Raw genomic sequence first — 23580 nt, 5'->3', positions numbered from 1 at the left:
ATGTGGAATCACACATGGAAGTCTGCTTTGTGCTCCAGTGAGCTCGTTAACAAAGGGAATTGTTGTGGAATAGAGAGAGTTTTGGAAGGATTTTGCATTGTAATTATGAAGATTATCCGTGACAAAATAATAGAAAAGGATGAAGGATTTTAACCAAAGAATGAAGAGAAAAAAAAACATCTTTTCTTTAATCCCCATATCTGCTGATTGGCTTCATCACTCTGTCTCCTCTCCACCAGTAAGCTGGTGTGTGGTGGGCGTTCTGGCGCACTATGGCTGCCTTCGCATCATCCAGGTGGATGCTGCACACTGGTGGTGGATGAGGAGATACCCCCAGACTATGTAAAGCGCTTTGAGTGCCTAGAAAAGTGCTATATAAATGTAATGAATTATTATTATTATTTTCTCCTTTTAAACGACACTGAAAAAAAAAAATTGCAAGATCATCTTTGAACATTTTTTCACTAAGAAATCGCTTGCAAATTTCATAAATAATTACAGAGAAACAAGACAAGTAACGTGTTGAATTAAAAATGACATTTTGAAGTAGTAAAACCCGAAAAAGCCTTTTCTTGTAAAACATACTCCATTAATCTTTGTTTTATTTACAACTTTTTATTGGCCCATTATTTTATTTTGCACTTGGAAAATACAAACATCACTGAGATTACAGTAATTCAGTTAAGGAAAACATTTAGCAATTAAATCAAGCTTTCAACAAAAGATAATTAGTTAAGTTGGTTTAAAATTGTATAAAATTATATGAATGTTGCATATCATTTAGCATACTACACTTTTTACCGTTGTATTTTTGTCCCATTTTAGTTTAACATTAACTATGACACTATTTTCTGGCATATAGTTTAGAATTAATTAATTTATTTTCTTTTTCCATTTTTAACACAAATGGATTAGGTAAACTAATTTTGCAGTTTTAATTCAGTTGCATGCTTTGAAATAAACTCAAAAACCTTATTGCACCAAAATGAACCATCAATAAAACCATATTTTAAGTGTATTCAATTATTTATTGGAAACTTTCTTTCATTCACGGACTACCAATTTTCCAAAAATTAGTAAAATACCACTCATTCTTGAGGGGGAAAATGAAGTATAAATAATTTACGGCACATATCACCCTGGAGGGCTTTCAGCCTCCTCTTGATTGATTTGCTATCGTGGCCTCTAGTTGATAGATTACCTGGTGTCTTCTGAAAGGCCGAAGTAATCAGTATACCTTCTCCAACACATCAGACTTCTGATGAACAAAGGTTTTGGGGTCAAGACAGTGGAGGAGACCTGGAATAGCCATATGCATCAGGAAAAAAACTTTATTATGGTCTGAAGGCAATGGGAGCTGTGTGTGGGTGGCAAAGTGTTTTTGGCTGCCAATATTTTACTGAAGATGCTCAGATTTGGTTGGTTGAGCCACTGGCGTTCATGGCCGTTAACTGCAGTGAGTCTCGGCTAAACCAATAGAATGCCATGGCCTGGCACGGCCCATTTGCTATTATGCTTCATAAAAGAACTGCATCGCATGCTAGGAGGCAGTCCAGCCCGCAACTTCAGAACATCCGCCACGTGTCCATAGACCAAAGAATCTGTGCGCTTCAGTGGCGGAAGCAAAGCCAAGACAAGACGCAAAAGACACTCAGCTGAATTCATTTCATTTCATTCCATTCCCAAAGTATTTCTGATGATTTTTGTCTACAATGCAGATGTTCTTTTTGAAAATTTCTAACATTTGCCAGACTATTGCACATAACTCGCCAGAAAGCCAACACACCCCGCTGACAAGGCAACAACTGAGAATGTCGCTGGTGCACTGGTCCAAAAATGAGGGAAAAAAGAGAATTCTTAGGAAGAAAAGGAGGGGGGCTGCTCAGTGGGCGCAGTGTATTCACTTCCATCTGAAGAGTTTTTTGTGTGGATCTCCTCGGGTGACCACATGCTCCCCTCTGCATTCCTTCAGCTGGTTCTCATCCATCCGGTGTCATTCTCCTCATTTTCCTACCCACGTGCTCCTGTGGGTCAACAAGAGCCACTCGAATGATAAACCTTCTCAACGGCATGGGTCTTGCACGCAAACACAATGAGCAGGTCGCCCACTCTCTCTCTTTTTTCTCTCAATGGGAAGACAAAGAAGCTTCAGAAACACGCAGGAACAAAGTCCAGCTAATTTATTACACTCCGGCCAGAGGGACTCGAGCCGTGACAAACAGCCTCCTGTTGAGAGGCCTGTGTACTGTGGCCAGAGAGTGGGCTGAGTATTCAGACCTGGGTCAAACTCTGGATAAAACAAAGCTTCTTTATTTACCATAAGATTCACAGAGCATGACACATTTGGCAGATTAGGCTAATTGATATTGGATGGATGACATTTTGTATCCATTGTAGCAGCTAAGTAGCATTTGACAAAGCTTATCCTGAGGAATTTGTTAATCATTGTTGCCTAGTAACTAAAGTAGTAGTAGTTAACAGTAGTTTAACTGTTTTCCAAACCATGGCAGTGTAGCTTTGAGTTTATGCAGCCTATTTATTAGTACAATTTGACGATAATAGATTATGCTATTACTAGTTAATGCAAATTTTGTACTCTAAAAATTACATAATGGCAATTTATTGTTCTTGAAACTGAATGTGTTAAATGTGACAAAGCTGAGCTGTACTATTAAAATTGCTATTAAACAATGCTGACACCCCTATAAAATTATCATTTAATCATCGAAAAAAAAAAATGTCATTTCCATAACCCTGTTTGTGTGAGATCCAATATGGAGTGCAGACTGGGAACTTTTGGTTTTTAAGTTTAAAGGGATAGTTTACCAAAAAATGAAAAAGTGTGTCATCATTTACTCGCTCTCACGTCATTTCAAACCTATATGAGTTTCTCTCTTATGTTGAACATAACAGAAGATATTTTGAAGAACGCTGGTAATCAAACAGTTGTTGGATCCTATTGACTTCCATAGTATTTTTTGTGGGGAACAACAGTCTGGTTCTTCAAAATTCTTTTGTGTTCAAAATAATAAAGAATTTCATACACGTTTGGAACAACATGAGGGTGAGTAAATGATTACAATTTTAATATATGAGTGAATGGTTTCTTTTAAGAACCCAGTTCCAGTTGCAACAAACCTTAAAAATTAAGATTTTCCACTCAGTACTCACTCAACATCAGTATACTGTAGGTCATGAACACCACACTTAGTTCAACAGTACATTTGTTTTAACAATCTATTTGATGGCTATTCAGAAAATCCCTGTTCAGCACATTTGTAACCTTTACGCAAGATGTATCATGTGTCAACATTGATTCCAAACAGGTGGTTTAGTTTGCAGTATGAAGCGCTGACTGAATGACGCACATGCCACTTTATGATCCACAGGAAATGAATCTAAGCTCCAAAGTTTTTACCTGCATCAGTACAAAGCTTTCACACCTCTGTGAACTGTGTGCATGTACACTTAAAGTAATAACCCATTAAGCTGATTAAAAGTGACAGTAATTTTCACTTTGCAACACTGATAATAACAAATGTTTCTTGAGCAGCAAATCAGCATGTTAGAATGATTTCTGAAGGATCATGTGACTCTGAAGACTGGAGTAATGATGCTGAAAATTCAGTTTTACATCACATGAATATTATTTTCACTTGTAATAATATTTACAATATTGCTGTTTTTACTGTATTTTATAAAAGACTTTAATAACTTTAAAACTTTTGAATGGTAGTTTATATACGTTTTTATTAGATAAAAGTGTGTGTGTGTATATATGGATGGCATTTCTGGAGATCAAGATCTTGGACAAACTCTGGCAGAAATTCATCTTTCTTTGGTCTGATTTGGTTCTTGTTAATAGTAGTGTAAACATAAGGAGACATTTAGTGGTTTGCCATGTGGGGCTGAAGTCTGGGAACAGCTTTTTCCTATTTAGTTTAATTGAACATTTTCAGATACCCATCATTTGCCAAAATTCAGAGATGTTCCTTTTGACAGATTGTGTCTGTATGGAAATAAGACAGGGGAGGCGAGACAGGAGAATGTGCTGGTATATTTGTGCAGTGAGGAAGCTTGGCATACAGAATGACCTCAGATTTATGAGACTCTAAAATGCAAGTGTATGTCCCAGGCATGTCCTTTCTGTGGCTTTCATGTCGCCTTCTGATAATTGCTGACTCTAAAATGCTTTTTTCCTAGAGGCCAGACATTTGTTGTTCTTCTGGGAAGTCTGTTACTGTCTATGAAAGTGTTACAGAACAGATGTGTAGGGTGTAACTTATGTTTTCTTATCCCTTTTGGCCAAAGCTGCATGCTTTGTAAATAGTTTTCTGCTTTTTACAGTACAATGCTTAACAGACACACAGGAAGTGGAGAAAGGAGTGACAGTCACCACTTTTTCACTTTTTCTCCTCTTCTTTCTTCCGTTATCTGATTACTTGCCATGTAATGTTGTCCTCATAGTAAAGCAATTGGCCTAATAGCGAGTCGTGTAAAAGCTGTTTATATAATGAAAAGTGGTGGTCGCTTTTTCACCATGCTAATTTTGTAGTCAATGTGCTGAGTGGACTTTTTTTTTTTTTTTTTGTCAATAAGTGCCTAAATGGAAATGGCGTTTTCATTGATTTGCCATTAGTGGACAATTGGTTGATTCATGCGGCTAAAAAAGTAAAAATGGATGCTGATGTGTGCATATTATTTTCTGGAAAAGATGCAAGTGCCATAAATTGAATCATGCTTCTTTTTTTCATTTTCTTTTTTTTTCTTAGGAATGGCAAAAACGAGAGTCCACCCCCATTCTCTTTTTACTTTGACATGGTTGCAAACTAGATAATGTGGCTATTGTGGCATTTAGATCAACAATGTCCAGCCATGACCATGTTGATTTCATGGTGGCCCGAGATGGTGTGTTCCGTCTGCGGAGCCCCCGACCCTTTCAGTGTGTGTCTGCTTCACTGTTTGTTAAAGCCCACCGACTGAAAGCCTTTAGTCTCACTCTGTCTGACCATAATTCAATAATACACCAGCTGACATTTTGACTAGCTTGCCAGACCGACATTGAAATACATTGACTTAGTTTACCCTGGCATTGATTTTCTTTTGTTTAACAAGGAACAGTTCAAAGTGTCAAATCTATTAGTTAATGTCTTAAGAGATCTCTTTGTGCTTCGCTTATTATTTAACATTTATTTCGTGTAAATTGATAACAAAATGCATTTTGTGACTTTAAAATGTCAATAGTTTGTTTTTCTATCCAGCCATATGAATTAATTTGCAATGCCGGCGCTTCTAAGATTAGCCTTTTGAAACCTGTTTGCGCCTGGATAATCTGCCGTGTATAAATTATTTATTTATGCAAATAGATTTTTTATTTCCTATTTCGAGGAAGTTGTGATGCAGTAAGACCTTTTGAAATGATTTGCAGCATGACCCAATGCTCTTCATCAGAGGAACTTCAGGAAGGATTCACTGCAGTATCAGATGTGGTAGCCTGTAGTGACATCTTGGTAATAAACAAACATGATTTCAGGTTCCCATTGATTTTACGTGTCAAGCACAAGCCACAAGCTCATCTTTCTTTAGTTTATTTTACTAATATGAATAATAATAATTTATTAATACTATTCAGTTAGGTGTTTGCTGTTATTGAATATTTGATGATTTTACTGGGAAATCTTTACTCTTTTAGAAAATCCGGAGGCAGTCCCGTGGTCCAGTGATTGTATCAGAAAGAAACACTATGGCAGTTTAATATATATATTGTATTTCCTCAAATAAAAACCGGTAGTCAAATAAACGCCAGGCCTCTTATAGTGGCCGGGGGCGTGGTCAACATGGACAAATAAAGGCCGGTCTTAAATAAAGTCCGGGGGAAAATTGGTACAGCAGAGCCAGATAACGAACGTACACGCCCACTGCCGCAGCGTTTCTCGTTCTCGAGTCAAGAACCGGTTGCATCGGTTTTCGGATCACCAGTACACTGAACCGAGAACCGTTTCTGTCGGACGCATCCGATTCGAGAACCGAGGAGCTGATGATACTGCGCATGCATGATTCAGCGTGAAACAGACTGCCACAGAGCACGTCTGAACCGAACTGATTCTTTTGGTGATTGATTCTGAACCGATTCTGTGCTAATGTTATTATCTCTGTTCACTGGAACGCTATCGCTTTTAATTTAAAACGGGTTATTTAAAACAATTACTTATCAAACAGATGGAATTAGAAATAAAGGCCTGCCTCTAATAAAAGCCTGTTACCTTCTGCAGTTCAGGTAAATAAAGGCCCCGGCTTTTATTTGAGGAATTACGGTATATATATATATATATATATATATATATAAGTACATAATGATTATATTATAGAATTTAAATAGTACATTGTTAAATCAACCTAAACTTTGAACCAACTGATATTAGTTAAGTATATTTTAAAAAACATGTCCAATAAATGAATGAAAAAATGCAAAAGAATGAAATTGAATGCAAACAGAACAAATGAATAAAAGTGATAGAGTGAATGAATGAATGCAAATGAATGAATGAATTGACTAATTTGGTTAAAAAAATTAAGGAATGCAAAGGAATGAATGAATGAATGAATGAATGAATGAATGAATGAATGAAAAAGTGTGGAAAAATGGCAGGAAGAACTAATGACAAAGTATACAAGAATGACCAGCAGACCAATTAAAAAAGTATGAATGATAAAATGAACTCAAAAAAGTAACGAATAAATGAATGAATGAATTAAAAAGTATGGAAAAAATGGCAGGAAGAACTAATGAAAATATAAGAATGACCTCCAGAATGAAAGATAGAATGACTGAAGTAAAAAGAAGACAGAAAGAATGAAAGATTGAAGGAAAGAATGAAATAAAAGATTGAACAAAAGATTTTCAGTGAATAAAAGAATGACTGATAGAAAGAGAGAGAGAATAAATAAAAGAATATATGAAAGAAAGACATTTTGTACTTTTTTGTGAGCTGCTCAGCTTGGATTGTGTTTCCTCAACAGTTCAGTTCTTTATTCTGACAAATTAATTGATTTCCTCTTTTATAGCCCATACAGCTTTTCTTCAGAAACTGCACAATAGAACAAGGCTCTTGTCCCTGAAAGCTCTTCTCGCATAAGCACCACATAAGGGGAAGGTATTCTGTTATTGACCTGCAGGCATTCTCATGGGAAGAAACCTTAGACAAAAGCCCAGGCAGGAGAGCAGAGTGGACAGACCGGATGGCCTCTCTGTAGGCACTCTCAAAATATGACTGCGGCCCTTTCAGACACTGAAGCCGGGTGATGACACATACTTGGCAGACTGAAAAACACTTCTCCTACTGCCTGTGCTCTCCCCCGCCCCCGCCTCTTTTCACTTGCTGGCACAAATAGAAAACAATTATGCATTGTCTCAAACTTTTCAGAAGAATATCTGGAACCATTTTTGCCGCTATTCAAGGGAGCTATGTTTGTTTCGTTAAAACGTATAGACCCTGAATGTCCTTGTATTATAGGAACGGCTGCTGACGTTCATGCACTTTGGCTGAAAGAATTTCCTCTGTGCTCTAAGCTAATCACGCATCGAGACTAAGTATCCATCTGATTCGTAAAGGAGGAAAGTCAATCCTTGGAATATGGTCACTCCGTTGTTGGTCACTTTGTTGCTTTGTGATTCCAGAGACCAGACTCTTTGCATGGTTTGTTTTGCTTTTGGCTTGAATTTTAAGCCTTTGTTTTGGATGTAGCAAAGCTGTACTTGTCCGAAAACACTGAGGTCGCAGCCTGCTATCGACACCACAGCATTTAAGCTACTCTCATGGCCGCAGAGCTGAATCTTGCTCCCAGTCTGAGGGAACTGGGCTCTAGATTACACAGGACTTATTTTGGATTTCACTTCTCATTAGAGCTGCGGTCAGCCAAAACGTAACAACGTGCCAGTCACGGCAGGGATAGAGCGATAAGCAAACATTCTTTGACAGATGTGGTCACAGTATCCCCAGCACGCTGATTGGACTCTAGATGAAGAAAAGTGGCCAGTTTCGGGATCGCATGATACCACCGGTCCCCTGAGAGTTGTCAAGAGTAAGAATGCACTCTTGCATGTAAAAACTTTCTGTCCCTCTCTACTTACTTTACAGGTGAGATAGATCAGCCCGTGCGAGAGATTAGCTTTCACATTATTTGTCTCACTAACTCCAATTAGAATCATTCTAGGGAGTCAGACTTCCTCGGGGTGCTGTCAAGCCAAATCAGGCAGTGGCTCAAGAATTCACGCACTCTGAGAGCTTCCACTGTTACTGATATTCAGTTATGATCCACCACCAGAGTTCCAAGTGCTTGTTTCTTCACGTGAAAGCCGATCTCAGACGCCCCTGCCTGCCGGGCCTGGCACAGAGTCTGTTGTCATGTCTGGGCTTCTGGGTGTCAAGTCTTCAGGCAATAGTGTTTGTTTTCTCTGGCTCACCAAAATATCCATTAAATTGGCACCTTCTTCCAAATGATTCAGATATAATTGAACCACAATGGCTCTCGTGTTATCCTTTTGTTTGGAAGGATGAAGATCTAATTTGACGAATGGCTTGGAGAAAATAAAGAAGGTATACCTGAGGGCGAAGAAATCGTGAAATTCTGCCAAGAAAATGAGTGATTCGAAGTCAATGCAGGGAATTTAAATGTGTCCGATGACGGAGCGCTTTATCTCATGGAGAAATTTAGTTCTCAGAGCATCTGTTTTTCTTGTGGACTCTTACAAGGCAATGGCTGCAATTTCAACACGTCTTGTTGAAAATTTCCCCCAAGACAACCAAGAAGTTGAAGCGTATCCTGAACTAGTTCTTTTTGGCAGTTTAGTCTGTCGTAACAACTCCTCGCTTTTCCCAGTTCCATCTGTTCTCATGGGCGACTGGTAGACAGACCTTCGCTGCTGGCCACTGTGCAAGTAACAAATGATCAAAGACTTTGGCTCGCTCTACAGCCAGGGATCCATTGCTCTTTTTGCATCACATCTTTCTCTTGTAAACATGTTTACATTAAAACTTTTGTCTCCATTCTGTGTTAATTGCATGTTCTTGGCGCCATTGCTGTGACGGCTGATTATTCAGTTGCACTGATGGCGCGTTATCGCACTTGTCACGTATTTCCCATTGCATATTTTAATTACAGCTTATGTCATTGCTTGCACTCTCTAAGGAGACTAATTACGCTTGACAGTTCAGCAGCATCTTCTTGTGCTCAGGAATACATTCATGATCACAGGAGGTAGAGGGGGTTTGTTTCACAGCAAGATACCACTGCCTTGGGTTTGAATGACATGGATTTTGGCACGGATGACTGCATATGGAATAACGTAACTGCCTAGTTGCTTTGTTTACACGTGTTTGTATTGTTTGATTGCCTTGAGGGCTTTCTCTCAGTCTTGTTGGGCGGCGCAATGCAGGCAGACTGCGTGGGCACAGTGTGTGTCTGTGGCCCTCAGAGCATATCCCACCCTGCCTCCTCCTGTTCCCTGTACAACTCTACGCTTTTATTAGACCTTCTTCAGACATATTTAGAGTCCCTAAGCTTTCTCCCAGGGAGTAAACTGCACATTTATTCTTCCACTCACTCATTCTCTTCTACATTGGCCATCTTCGTACATTTTTCATTCCCCTTAGCTGTTTGTCTCTCAGTTTCCTAGATGGTTTCTGGCACAGTTGGGTTGGTTTGATTGACGGGCATTTGGTACCACTTTGTGCTTGCTTACAGCTAAATGGAGGTCCCTGTCTTTCTGTTGAACTTTTATTTGTTTTTGTTCAAGGGTGCGGCAAATGTCCTCACTTTCTAAACGTTGAGGAAAGTCAGAATCAATGTTCCCTCCTCTTTCATCTTATTGTGTCCCAGTCAAACCTCACAGGCTTAATTAAAAGGCCAACTTTGTGTGAAGAATGTTAAATTTATTGTTTTAACTAACTGTTGTTCCTGAAGAGAATATAATGGAATAGTCTAATCAAATAAAAGAGTATGTTTAGAGTTAAACAAGAATTTCTGAATGTTATTGAGTCCTGTCATGTCCATGTCTGCAGCACAAAGGGGGGGTAGTACTATCATTAAATAAAGTAATATGCTTCTGTCACAGTTTCTTCAAGTTAAACCAAACTTTTATTTTGATGGGCTGATGTGAAGACCTTTAAGTTCCTGTTTGTATATGATATGACAAGCAGTTCTAGAGATTATGTCCATGTGTTCATACACTCATATGTTGAGCAAAAGCTGAAAACACAGCGAGCATCACGTGTTCTTTAAAAGCTTGTAGAAAAACTATACTGCATCTGTGCCATTCATTCACACGATTCATATCAAAATAGTATTTTTGTTGCTTAATATTCACAGACACTAGTCCATATTTCTCTTTGATTTAAGTGTACTGACCTACTATTGATTTATTCATCCAAAATTTGGCGAATTCCATGACATTCTACGTTATACGGTAAATTCCATTTTTATGACTGGATTCCGTTTGCGTTTTCCGCATAGCCGAATTTGTAGAGCCCTACAATATCCTAATTAATTAATAGTAAATTCATTGAATTTTAATCCACTTGAATCTTAACTCTTTCTTTTTCTCCACACAGCCGTGCTATCAAGACCAACCAGGACCTTTTCCCTGAAACACCTTGGATCAACATCTTCTACGATGACTTCTGGGGGACACTTCTCACCCACAGTGGTAGCCACAAGTCCTACCGCCCACTCTGCACGCTCTCTTTTCGACTCAACTTTGCCCTGGGTGGCTTAGATCCCTGGGGTTACCACCTGGTCAATGTGGTTCTACACTGCACGACGACCGCCCTGTTCACTAGCCTCTCAAGCCTGCTGCTGGGGTCGGGTTGCTGGAGCCTGCTGGCTGGGCTTCTCTTTGCCGCTCATCCCATCCACACTGAGGCTGTGGCGGGCATCGTGGGCCGGGCAGACGTGGGAGCCGCCCTCTTCTTTCTCCTGGCCATATGCTGCTACATACGCCACTGCTCCCTGAGGACGAGCGGTGCACATGGATGGAGCTGGATGTGGTTCTTGGGCACCTTGGCATGTGCGTCTTGTAGCATGCTGTGGAAGGAACAAGGCGTGACAGTGCTGGCCGTGGCTGGCATGTACGACGTGTTTGTCTTCAACAGGTTGAAGCTACAGCAGGTTCCCGCGCTCTTCCAGAAGGTAAACAGCCTTTATCCACCATTTGGAAAACCAGCTGTGTTTTTATACACGTGTATCTGATTTCCTAAACTCTTGCTGTGTTTGGAGGAGCCCAGCGATGTGTGGATGGATAGTGCATGTGTGTGCTGGTGGATAATTTGTATAAAAGTTCATATGTCGTGTTTGCTTTCCATCAGGATGAAATTTGGAAAACATTTTGGCATGTATGTTCAACTGAGTGAACCGTAACAAACTGATTTTTTTTATTTATTTTTTCGTAACACACTTAAAATGTGCAAGAGCAGAGGGCAATCAAATGAAAATTGGTGTTTTTACATACATACATCTGGCTAGAGATATTTGTGTTTTTGCTTGGCAGCAGACGATGACCTGTAATTGCGAGAAAATGTTTCTGCACCACATCAAATTTCGGCAACTTTATTGCAACTATGTTCACCTCCTTGATTTGGAGTTTGCTGAAGGCCGGCTCTTTAAATTTAAATGACCCGTTCTGCTTTCTCACACTACCGTTCATCCGAACCCGTCACGGGTGAAGTCAGTCCCCACTCCCCAGTAAACTCCTGTTTTTAATGAACCCTTCATAATTGGAAAATTTCCTAGAGACGCCGGAAAAGGCCTGGCTAACATTTTGAAATTGTTTTATTAACAGCCAGAGACAGCAATCGTAACAAATGCTCCTTTAATGATGTTTAATGATGTGGATGCATTGTGTTTACATGAGAACAGTAATTAGTGTGGCGATCACTCATAAACAGCAGCAATCAGTGAGTGTGTAAAACAAAATATGGTGGAGAAAGTAAGGACAGGGAAATCAATGATATTAGAAGGATTGCAGACAGTGATGCCTTGCTCCTTAGTTTGCAGATCTCTGCTCTTCAAGCAACCGACCATCAGGTCGACTTTTGCTCAACCCTGGCTTGTCAAGAGGATTTACCATCAACCATCACAATACACCGACATTCTTAACCATCAACCAGTCAGCACAAGTGAAATTGATGTGTGCACAGATGGGACTGAGGATTACAGACCCATTGAACTCTGTCGAAGTATAACTTTATTTTTTTATTATTTTTTTTTTTAAATAATGTTTGCTTTCATGTTCATCAGAAATAATAAAATACAATAAAAAGAAAACCTTTTTTTTATTGTAACTGTTTATATAAAAATATATTGGTCTCTATTGACTATTTAATTTACCATGCCAGATACTTAAATTGTGTGTATTTATATTACCATTTCCAACATGTAGCACTCATTTAAAAGGATAAAATGAAAATGTTGTCACGTTTACTCACCCTTGTGTTGTTTCAAACCTGTATGAGTTCATTTTTTATATTTTAAATAATTTTGGTAAGTATACAGTTGCTGGTAGCCATTGACTTCCATTGTATTTTCTTCCCCTCTACAGAAGTCAATGGCTACCAGCAACTGTTTGTTAACAACATTCTTCAAAATATATTTTTAGTGTTTAGCAGAAAAAATAAACTCCTACAGGTTTGTAATAGCTAAAAGGGATAGTTCACCAAAAATCATAATTATGTCATTAATAACTCACCCTCATGTCGTTCCAAAACAGTAAGACCTCCATTTATCTTCAGAACACAGTTTAAGATTTTTTAGATTTAGTCCGAGAGCTCTTAGTCCCTCCATTGAAGCTGTGTGTACAGTATACTGTCCATGTCCAGAAAGGTAAGAAAAACATCATCAAAGTAGTCCATGTGACATCAGAGGGTCAGTTAGAATTTTTTGAAGCATCGAAAATACATTTTGGTCCAAAAATAGCAAAAACTATGACTTTATTCAGCATTGTCTTCTCTTCCGTGTCTGTTGTGAGAGAGAGTTCAAACACAGCAGTTTGTCATATCCGGTTCACGAACGAATCATTCGATGTAACCGGATCTTTTTCAACCAGTTCACCAAGTCAAAATGAATCGTTTTAAACGGTTCGCGTCTCCAATATGCATTATGCATGTTAACTTTTTAAATTTGGCTTACACTCCCTCTGAGTTTAAACAAACCAATTTCCCAGAGTAATTCATTTACTCAAACAGTACACTGACTGAACTGATGTGAAGAGAGAGATGAACACCGAGCCGAGCCAGATAATGACTTGTTCACGAGTCAAGAACTGGTTGCATCGGTTTTCGGATCACCAGTAGTTCTTTCGGACAGTTCGATTCAATAAACCGGTTGAAGAAAACGGTTCACCGGTTCTTTTGCGCTTAACGTAATGACGTCAAATAGCGATGATTGCCCTTCATTCAAGCCTTCGGTTTACCTGCGCTCATAACATTAGCACAGAATCAGTTCAGAATCAATCACCAAAAGAATCAGTTCGGTTCAGACGCTCTGTGTGTCGGTCTGCTTCACGCTGAATCACACATGCGCAGTATCATCAGCTCCTCGGTTCTCGAATCGGACACGTCTGACAGAAACCGTTCTTGACTCGAGAACGAGTCATTATATGGCTCGGCTCGGTGTTCATCTTCAGTTCTCTCTTCACAGCAGTTCAGTCAGTGTACTGTTTGAGTAAATTAATTACTCCGGGATATTGGTTTGTTTGAACTCAGAGGGAGTGTCAGCCACATTAAAAAAGTTAACAGCTTAAGTCATTTGTGGATTAATGCGTATTGGAGATACGAACCATTAAAAAATGATTCAGTTCGATTTGGTGAACTGGTTCATAAAGATCCGGTTACATCGAATGATTCGTTCGTGAACCGGATATGTTAAACTGCTTGTGTTTGAACTCTCTCTCACAACAGACACGGAAGAGAAGACAATGCTGAATAAAGTCGTAGTTTTTGCTATTTTTGGACCAAAATGTATTTTCGATGCTTTAAAATATTCTAACTGACCCTGTGATGTCACATGGACTACTTTGATGATGTTTTTCTTACCTTTCTGGACATGGACAGTATACCGTACACACAGTTTCAATGGAGGGACTGAGAGCTCTCGGACTAAATCTAAAATATATCCATATGTGTTCCGAAGATAAATGGAGGTCTTACTGGTTTGGAACGACATGAGGGTGAGTTATTAATAACATAATTATGATTTTTGGGTGAACTATCCCTTTAAGGTTTGCATTCTCTAGGTATTTACCATTTTTTTCCTTGTTTATCTGTCTTTACTGCTTTGTTTGCTTAATTATAAAAACATCTTAATATTGAGTACCGTATTTTCCGGACTATAAGTCGCACCTTTTTTCATAGTTTGGCTTGTCCTGCGACTTATAGTCAGGTGCGACTTATTTATCAAAATTTATTTGACATGAACCAAGAGAAATGTACTAAGAGAAAAGAACCAAGAGAAAACATTACCGTCTACAGCCGCGAGAGGGCGCTCTATGCTGCTTAGTGTTCCTGTAGTCTAAATTGAGAACATAGAGCGCCCTCTCGCGGCTGAAGACGGTAATGTTTTCTCTTGGTTCTTGGTTCTAAATAAATGCGACTTATAGTCCAGTGCGACTTATATGTTTTTTCCCCTCATTTTGACGTATTTTTGGACTGATGCGACTTATTCTCAGGTGCAACTTATAGTCCGAAAAATACGGTATATGATGACAGAATTTAAATATTTGGGTGAGCTATCCCTTTAAATTTAATCTTTAATAATTTAATAATACTGTTAAACAAACAAATATACAACAATCATACATTTTTCAGTCTGTAATTGAAAATTGTTTGATGCATAAATTATTTTCTTATCCATTTAGACAGAATACTAGTATACAATACAAAATATTTTGTTTACAATACAAAATAATATTGGTTATTGGCCATAACATGAAAATAATTAGGCCTATTGCTTTTTGTATCAGCCAATTTCAGTTTTATCTTCTACCTTCCAGCTCCTATAGGGCAGCTGTTTAGATTGAGATTACTTCATTTATTATTTTCAAAATGTATTTAAAATAAATGGATGATGTGCATTTTATGAAAGAAATGCTCCTTTAAAAGGGCAATTTTGGCCCTTAAATTTTATTTCTGACAATGTACATTTTTGTATGATTTGCACTTATAAGTGTACAGTATTTTTGAACCAGCTTCACTTCTCATCACAATGGCCTGTGACATGTCAGAGGGAGGTCAGTGTGTGTGATGCTGTCTGCCTCTGGCTTATTCATGATGGCACATCACTTCAGTCTGGGAAGTCTGGCCTGTAGGTGACAAAAGAGCATGATCTCTCATATCTGACAGCTCTCTGTGCTCTGATTGACTATCTCCCCATCAATCATCAGCTCTTCAATCAGCCCAAGCTGTCATTTTAACTATATTAAGCCATACAGTAGAAATGCTTCTCTCCACAGAGTGCCAGAGAGCATTTGTTTGTCCGCGAGCCCATGTGCTTCACATATCCTTTCCGCATCATGGCCCGGCTGTGTTTTCACATTGCTGTCATCCAGTTCAGCAGTATTAGCACGTTGTCAGAGGCAAATAATTCCAGATTTTCCTCTTTGAGGAGAGACTGTGTCACCCTGACTTACGACAGCTTAGCGTAAAGTAGAGTCGAAGGGGAAGCCGGAATTACGATCTAAACAAATAAGCATCAAGACGTCTACGATCTGCAAGCCCAAGGACAAATACCTCTCATCTGCCAGGGTGCCGTGTGGTGATAATTCCAGAGATGAAAGCTGGATGGGTTTTAGTGAGGAGGCAAACTGCTTCGTAATTCCAAGGGCATGGAGACTCATTCGCTATAATGAGACGATAAACTAAACGTTGGAGAATAAACTAAAAAGCACCAGTGTTTAGATGTTAGAGCGCATTCGTCAATGTGGCATAATAAACATGTCTATAATTCTCTTTGTCTGGTGCTGTACTTGGACTTGCTTAATGTATGAGGCATAGAGACATATTAATGGCCACTCCTCGTCCATCCATATTAAATGTGTAGGCTTGTATGAGAATAGCTATGTGATCGTAAATTGGCCGCTTATCTGATTGTGGTATGCGGTTTATGACATCATCCAATAGCTTTATATCAATGCTAAATCATAATGTCTCCTGGAAGTAATTGCTCTGTGGGCAGCTTGTTTGGACTCAGGATGATCACTTATGGAGACAGATGATGCCTTCAATTCAATTATCTCAAGTTTAAGAGGGTCTGGTCGTTGTGAGGCTTCTAAACTGCATTAAAGGGATTTTTAGAATCTCCCAAGTCTGTTTAGAATACTCAATTTATTTCCAATCATCTCTTGGATGCCACAGTTAATTTAATGTGTGAAAGTAGTTCTGGACAATGCCGATAAGCTGATAATTATTTTAACAGTTTGGATGATAACAGATAAATGGACATTAATTGTTGTTGTTGTTGTTTTTAATATTAAAATTGCAAAGAAACAATGTAACAGTTAGGGTTGCAAAAATGTGGAAAATTTCCAGTAATTTTGGGAAATATTCCAGAATTTTTTTTAATTTTACAGGATTTTTTAAAATATATATATATTCCAGGGATTTTTGGAAAGTTCCCAGAAATTTTACACCCCTTTGCAACCCTAGTTACAGTGTTAAAAATTACATATTTAGGTAGAAAAAATGAAATAATATTTTCTTGTAATATGTACTGTAATATTGCTTTCGTTTCTAAACAAAGTTGAAAAACTAAATTTAATTGTTTGTGAATTTAGGTACCACAACATTGCATTTCTTGAAAAATGTACATGTGTTTTTAGATAACAACAATGTAATTTGTATGTAAAAAATACTATAAATGAACATTTACAATTAAATATTCAACATCATCCAGTAACAACAAATATAGATAAATGAGGATATATTAGTATGCAATATGGTTCTGATGTATCATGCATATGCATCCCTCAATAATGCTAATTTCCAGCTTTGAAATTCACCTCTTGTGAAATAATTTTGAGAAATGTATTACCTACGCTGGGATCGGCTATAATGGCATGGCTATTTTTCTTCTGCCAATTCAAAAATTGTGAGAAAAATAGGCATCCAACCTTAACTTCTAGTACCATTTTTTATTCTCTTAAATTCTAACCCAGTGTCGCAAAGTCTTTTTCCATATAATGATAATCATTCACATACTAACGCTCTTGCCTGGATCGAAGTGTAATGGTCTGGCTACACATTCCTCACACCTCTGTCTCACTGTCGTAATAATAGCCAGACAGGCTTATCTGCTGTGAATGCATAATGAGCTCTTTCCTCTCTTTCCATTAGAGCCGTGATTCCATTACCCCTGCAAACAGATGTATTCTTCTGTTTTTGAGGCTGTATTAAGGCATTGTTGAGAAAAATCACACGTGCATTTAATTAAATCTTAGAGGAAATCAAAGCATGTCTTGGGTAGCATTTTACTTATGAACTACAGGCATGTTGGAAGTAATATAAAGCTCTGTTTTAAAACCTAATGAGCTGATTGACTGTCTGCATCCTAACTATCGCCTCCTAAATTACCAATTTGAACAATGTTTGAATAGGCAGCATGTCTTTGTGGCACACAAATAGAGCTCCATGTGGGATTTGCTGTGCTTCGAAACCATATTCAGCTGAATTTCTAAATATGATTGTGTCTTTTGACTTTACTCAGTGGGTTTCTGCTCCAACACATATCCATGGCCACACCCTTGATTTGATTTTAACCCATGGTTTCTCTATTTTGAATATAGAAATCAACAGTGCATCTTTCTCTGACCACATGCCTGTAGTTTTTACTGTTCCTCTCACTGGACGCGCACTTAAAAATCCATCGCTGGCACGTTTAACTCGTTGTCTTACCCAACGCTCTAGTGAAGATTTTTCCATAGCCTATCATGATGTACGTAACTGCCTGGAATCTGTCTCTACCCTGCATAACCTGGATGCTGATGCACATCTTAATCTTTTTAATTCCACCTGCGCAGATATCATGAATTCTATTGCACCTTTGAGGTACAAAAATCACAAGCCTGCACCAGTGCCCTGGCACACTGACACTACCCGTACCCTTAGATGGGTATGTAGACAGGCGGAGCGCCAATGGAAAAAGGACCGTCTGCAGGTTTCGTATGAAATCATGCAAAATGCCTATAAGGTGTTTCAGAAAGCTGCAAATTCGGCAAAATGCAAACATTTTTCTGAACTTATTTCTAATAATTGCCATAAACCTCAAGCTCTCTTTGCTACTATTAACTCTGTTTTAAATCCCTCTGTGCATCCCACCTTAGAGCCCTCTACTGCTCTCTGTGACAATTTGACAAAGTTATTTGTTGATAAGATCACAGTTTTAAGATCTCAATCGTCTAACTCAGTGTATACACATGATGTTCCATTATGTCCTTCCATCTGGTCTGAGTTTGAGTTGATTGATCTGGACACATGTAATGAAATTGTTGGTCACTTAAAACCCACTATCTGTCCACAGGATATTATTCCACCTTCTTTCCTTAGGCAAATTATGGACACAGTTGGACCGGGCCTGTTACTTTTAATTAACAAATGCCTGTCAACTGGTTCCTTCCCGAACAGTCTGAAAGTTGCTGTGGTGACGCCATATCTTAAAAAAACTAATCTCGATCCTTCCTCTCTTTCGTCCTATTTCTAATCTACCTTTTATTTCGAAGATCCTTGAGAGAGTTGTACTGGTTCAACTACAATCATACTTATCTGCAAATTCTCTCCATGAAACGTTTCAATCTGGTTTTAAAGCTCTACACAGTACTGAATCTGCTCTTTTAAGAGTGTCAAGTGATATTTTCACTGAAACTGACTCTGGGAAATCAATGGCCTTAGTCTTATTAGATTTGAGTTCTGCATTTGACTTAGTTGATCATGAGGTCCTGTTGCGACGTCTGGAGACATCCGTGGGTTTTCAAGGCGTTGTCTTACAGTGGTTCCGCTCTTATCTGAACAATAGATGTTTTAGTGTCCGTATTGGTCATCAATCCTCCACTAGTGTACCTCTGAACTGCAGAGTCCAACAGGGATCAATCCTCGGCCCCATATTGTTTATTCTGTATCTGTTACCTCTGGCTTCCATCTTTAATAAATATGAAGTATCCAAAAATTGTATATTTGACTCAAATCATTTGATTCCAATAGAGCTTGACAGTATCATGTTGCTAAGCCAACAGTAGGATAAGTAAATACTGCTTTAGAATTTGCCTAAATCAAATCATCTTAAGAGGCAGCATATAATTAAGATGCATGCCTATGTGTAAAATGTAGCCTAGGTAGTCAGCTTGTTTGGTTTTAAAGCTGTGCGTAAGTGTGCACGTGCATACAAACTGGAGAAAGAGAGAGAATGAGTTAAGTGCATAAGCACATGTTGAGTTAACAGAGAGTTGCGATCTAAGATCCTTTGGCAGAATCTCACTCCAAAGCTCTTGGGGGATTTTTATTGAGAGTCCTGGTAGAGCTCTAAGATGCTTTTGGTCATTGCTCACCCTTTTAAAAAAGCCTCCATGCTCACGGCCAATCTAAGTATGGTTGCTGAGATATTGAACACTCACAGATTGACGTGGATTTTCAAACTTTGTCTGTAACCTTTTATTCTAAAACAAATTTTTAGAGCAAGTCCAATCTGCGTTACAATGAATGTATGTTTTTAATGTTTAGCACTCACATATAACATTGTTGGCACCGGCAGCAATTGCATTTATGGTGTAATCAGTTTATCTTTATGTGGAAAATGCAGTTTTATTAGCTCATTTTCTGGAACAAGTTAATAGGCTCATTTTCAGTAACAGATACTGAAGTTAGATACAATTAGCACAACACGTTTGGCAAACACACCTTTCAGAATGAGCTCACAATGTTTATTCATCAGCATTAAGCTGTAAAATGTCTTTCCTGAGGACTTGGCAATTTTGCCTTTTTTCCACAGTACAATCGGCATTGTTGGTAAGCTAATAAAGTAAATGTGAGAGGAGCGTTGTGACAGAATTTCACATGGCTTTGTGCAATACAAAGGAAAAGAGTATCTTTTTGTGTGTGTGTGTGTGTGTGTGTGTGTGTGTTTGTGTGTGTTGTACTTCAGTGAATTTTTTAATTAGTATGCAAAATTTGTTAGGGGTCAAATCATCCAGTCATAGAGAAATATGAAAAACAACAATTTTATAGTGCAGTTGTAAAAAATCAATAACAAGTATACAGTCTAGTATATACTGTAAATAATATATGCAGTATGTGAAATAGTGGGTGATAGTAAAGTTATATCAAGTTATAATTATGAGATAAAAAGTTGAAATGAGACGGTCAATTTGATTTAAAAAGTCAAATATGGCATGAGTCGCAATTGAGATACATAGACATATATTTGAGTTTTAAAGGTGAAATCGAGAAACTAAATATTTAAATTTAGAATTTTAATCTCATAATTATGACCAAGTCAATTATGAGATTAAAGCATTAACATTGAGATCGTTGACGTCATAATTTTGATGCTCTTAACTACGACTGTCATAATTATGAGATTTAAAAATGAGATTTTAAATAAAAATTATGAGATTAAAATGTAAAAACTATTCTAAAAAGTAATTTTTTACATTGTTGATTATGACATGAAAATTTGATTTATCTCATAATTTCAGTTTATGTCAGAATCTTGGCTTTGGATCTCATAATTATGACTTGGCATGCAGTTTTTTTGCAGTCAGTTATTCCCCTTTGAAAATGTGCGTTCCGGGCCAGAATGTCAGTCTCTGTTTTGGTTTGTGAAACCCACCCACTGCCAGTTTACCCAATTACTAGGGAAAAGGGAAAACTAGGGATGCATCGATCCGATACTCGGATCGGTATCAGCTCCAATACTGGCTTTTCCTGCGGATCGATTATCCGTCAGACGAGACCGTTCTAAATCCGATACTGTGCATATACTATTCTGTGTTATTGTTGAGCCCCAAAAAAATGGTATCGTTGCAATCCCTATGGAAAACACAGCATATTTCATTTAATTTCATTCATCATCAAGTGTGCTCGTTCCTGTTGGTGTCGTCAATCTGGCAGCCTGCGTGTAATGTCAAGTCTGAGGAGGAGGGGCTGGGTGAAAAAATCCCTCTCCAATATTTTGAATTTGGACTGCAATACCTAGTTCAACCACTCGGTGTCAATCCTACATACAGGACTTCTAAGGGAACAGGTGTGAATTTATGACATGACCTTGTTTGTACACACGGACACGTATGCACATACACTCACTCATACACAGATGGTATTCGTATGCTCTAATGCCTTCTGTCAGTGTATGATGAAGTGATGCTCTGTAGGCATCATCCCATTCAGGAGCACCTGCCCACCAGGAGCACATTTATATGGCTCTGTATAGCTGCTTCAACAATCAAAATGGCTGCAAACCAAATTCTTTTGTCTTGTTTTCTGGTCTCTTTTTACATCAAATAGGAATTTGAATTTCTGAGATGCTAGAGAAGATGCTATGCTCTCGTATGCATATATCCGTGCATCCAGGCATATCACCCTTTCCCCTCGCTCTTTCACACTTCTTTAAAAAGAGAGAACTACCCAGCACTACCCCCATGACATTTAAGAAATAGGAATTCAGAGATGAAGACTCTGAGATGTGAAAAGATTCAATGCAGTTGGAAAATTTTAGTGGAAGATGGGGGGGGGGAGGGTATTGCAAGAAGTACTTCTTTTGTATATGTGAAAATGTGTCCTGTATCTCTGCCTTTTCCTTGTCTGCTTTAATTTATGTATTTCCAGCTGCTGTTTAGTTTGCAATGAGGTGCGTGAGAAGCGTTGCAAGGTTTCATTGTTTGTTTTTCCCAGAGTTGTACGTAAGAGCGCTCAGATCCAGTGATCTGTCACAACTCCTCTATATATAGTGCTCTGTGGTTACTGTGTCTGAGCGGCTCTCTCTTCTGCTGTCTACCCTCAGACTCGAGTTAATGCATCTGAAAACATGAGACTCGCTCTTTACACACACAAACACACAGCAGTGTTGATGATCTGTTGATAATTTGGAAATATCTAGTTTGATACAGAAGATCATGTGATTGGTTGATTGGTTTTGGCTGACTGGATATCTGGCACGCTTGCTTCCCCTTTGAATGAACTTATTCAGTGTTGCAATAAACACATAATATAGCATTGGCTTTGTTATGAGAGTGAGGGGACATTTTATTATTATTATTTTTTTTTTTTCTAATTTGTTTTGGTTTTTGTACTCTAAAACACAATCACAGAAAATACAGTGGCTTCTAATATTATAATTTTTCCTGTAATGCATGCACAGAATTTCTAATGTATTTATTTCTGAAAAAATGTGATAAACTACTTTAGCAAAAAGCTATTTACCTCCTACCAGAGGAATATCTAATTTAAACTAGCGACTGCAAATACATTACTTGCAGATTAGCTCATTTGATTGTTTCTGCTCATAATTTCTCACTCCCTAATTATCAATTAGCATTATGCTCCGCCGACTCGCCCACTCATGTAATTACTCGTTCAGCGAGCAGAGCATCTGGAGGTCGAAATTAGATTTGTGATCTTCATCTAAAAACCTGCGCGGTGAATCAAGGCCATGCTGATGTGATGTTTGCTGTGAAATGTTTCTGTCTTTATTGATCGTGTGCTGCATTGCTCTGCAAATCCTGATGGTCCTTGAGGTGGCTTTTTAAAGGGCACTGCTCACATGCAGAATCTTCCTGAAGATGCACAGTCCTCCTGAGGCAGTGCTGCCATTTTACATTTCTTTCTTTAGTTAAATGGCACGATTCATTCAACCATGCATCCATTTGGCTGCATTCAAGGGAAACATGTTCGGGGGTTGCACTTTAGTTCGCTTTTTTTTCTGGCTTAAAACTGCTTTTAGGAATTTGTTTAGTGATAAAGGAGTCACATTCTGCACTTTTGTAGCATTTTATTTTTTCCCTTAAAATCCACTTATAATGTTAATCAAGGTTCTTGCACTAAAACAAAACAAAAAACATACATGACTATTTCCCACCAGTGATGCGCGGGTCAATGTATAAACAACCCGCACCCGACCGATGTTTTCAACTAACCCGCCCCCAACCCGGACCGCAAAAAAATGAAAATAAAATATTTTACCCAACCCGCTTCCTGACCCGCATTTTTTAAAAGTAGTGAATGCGTCGCCCCTTTATATTAATATAATTACTTAAATAGGCTTTAGCCTACAGGATAATAAGCGTTATGACCACACACATAAGGCTTGCCACAAAGAACTGGTTAAAGTAATGATTATGCATGTGTCTAAATTAGCAAGGAGACATTTATTTGTTTAGTAATAAACTGGTGTTTTCTGTGTCGCTGCTAAGATGAAATTGACGATGCGGACTCACCATGAACGCCAGAGAGAAATGCACATTTCATATGGATTACATAATCAGAGAGTAGCCTATTTATTTTGGTTTGAATATTTTCGTTTAAAAGTAGACATTTCAAGCTTTCTGTA

The 23580-nt window shown here is 38.3% G+C and overlaps 1 protein-coding gene across 1 annotated transcript in view; it reads left to right on the top strand.

Annotated features, from left to right (window-relative positions):
- tmtc2b (transmembrane O-mannosyltransferase targeting cadherins 2b) overlaps positions 1 to 23580 on the top strand; it is a 111426-nt gene that overhangs the window by 44659 nt on the left and 43187 nt on the right. The window contains exon 2 of the mRNA XM_059506763.1: positions 10611 to 11187. Coding sequence (XP_059362746.1) covers positions 10611 to 11187 — 577 coding nt within the window. The remainder of the gene's footprint in view (positions 1 to 10610; positions 11188 to 23580) is intronic.

The sequence above is a fragment of the Carassius carassius genome, chromosome 23 (genome assembly GCF_963082965.1).
Source record: "Carassius carassius chromosome 23, fCarCar2.1, whole genome shotgun sequence".
Taxonomy (NCBI): Eukaryota; Metazoa; Chordata; class Actinopteri; order Cypriniformes; family Cyprinidae; genus Carassius; species Carassius carassius.
Note: the sequence above shows the minus strand (reverse complement) of the source record. Positions and strands in the feature narration are given on the sequence as shown.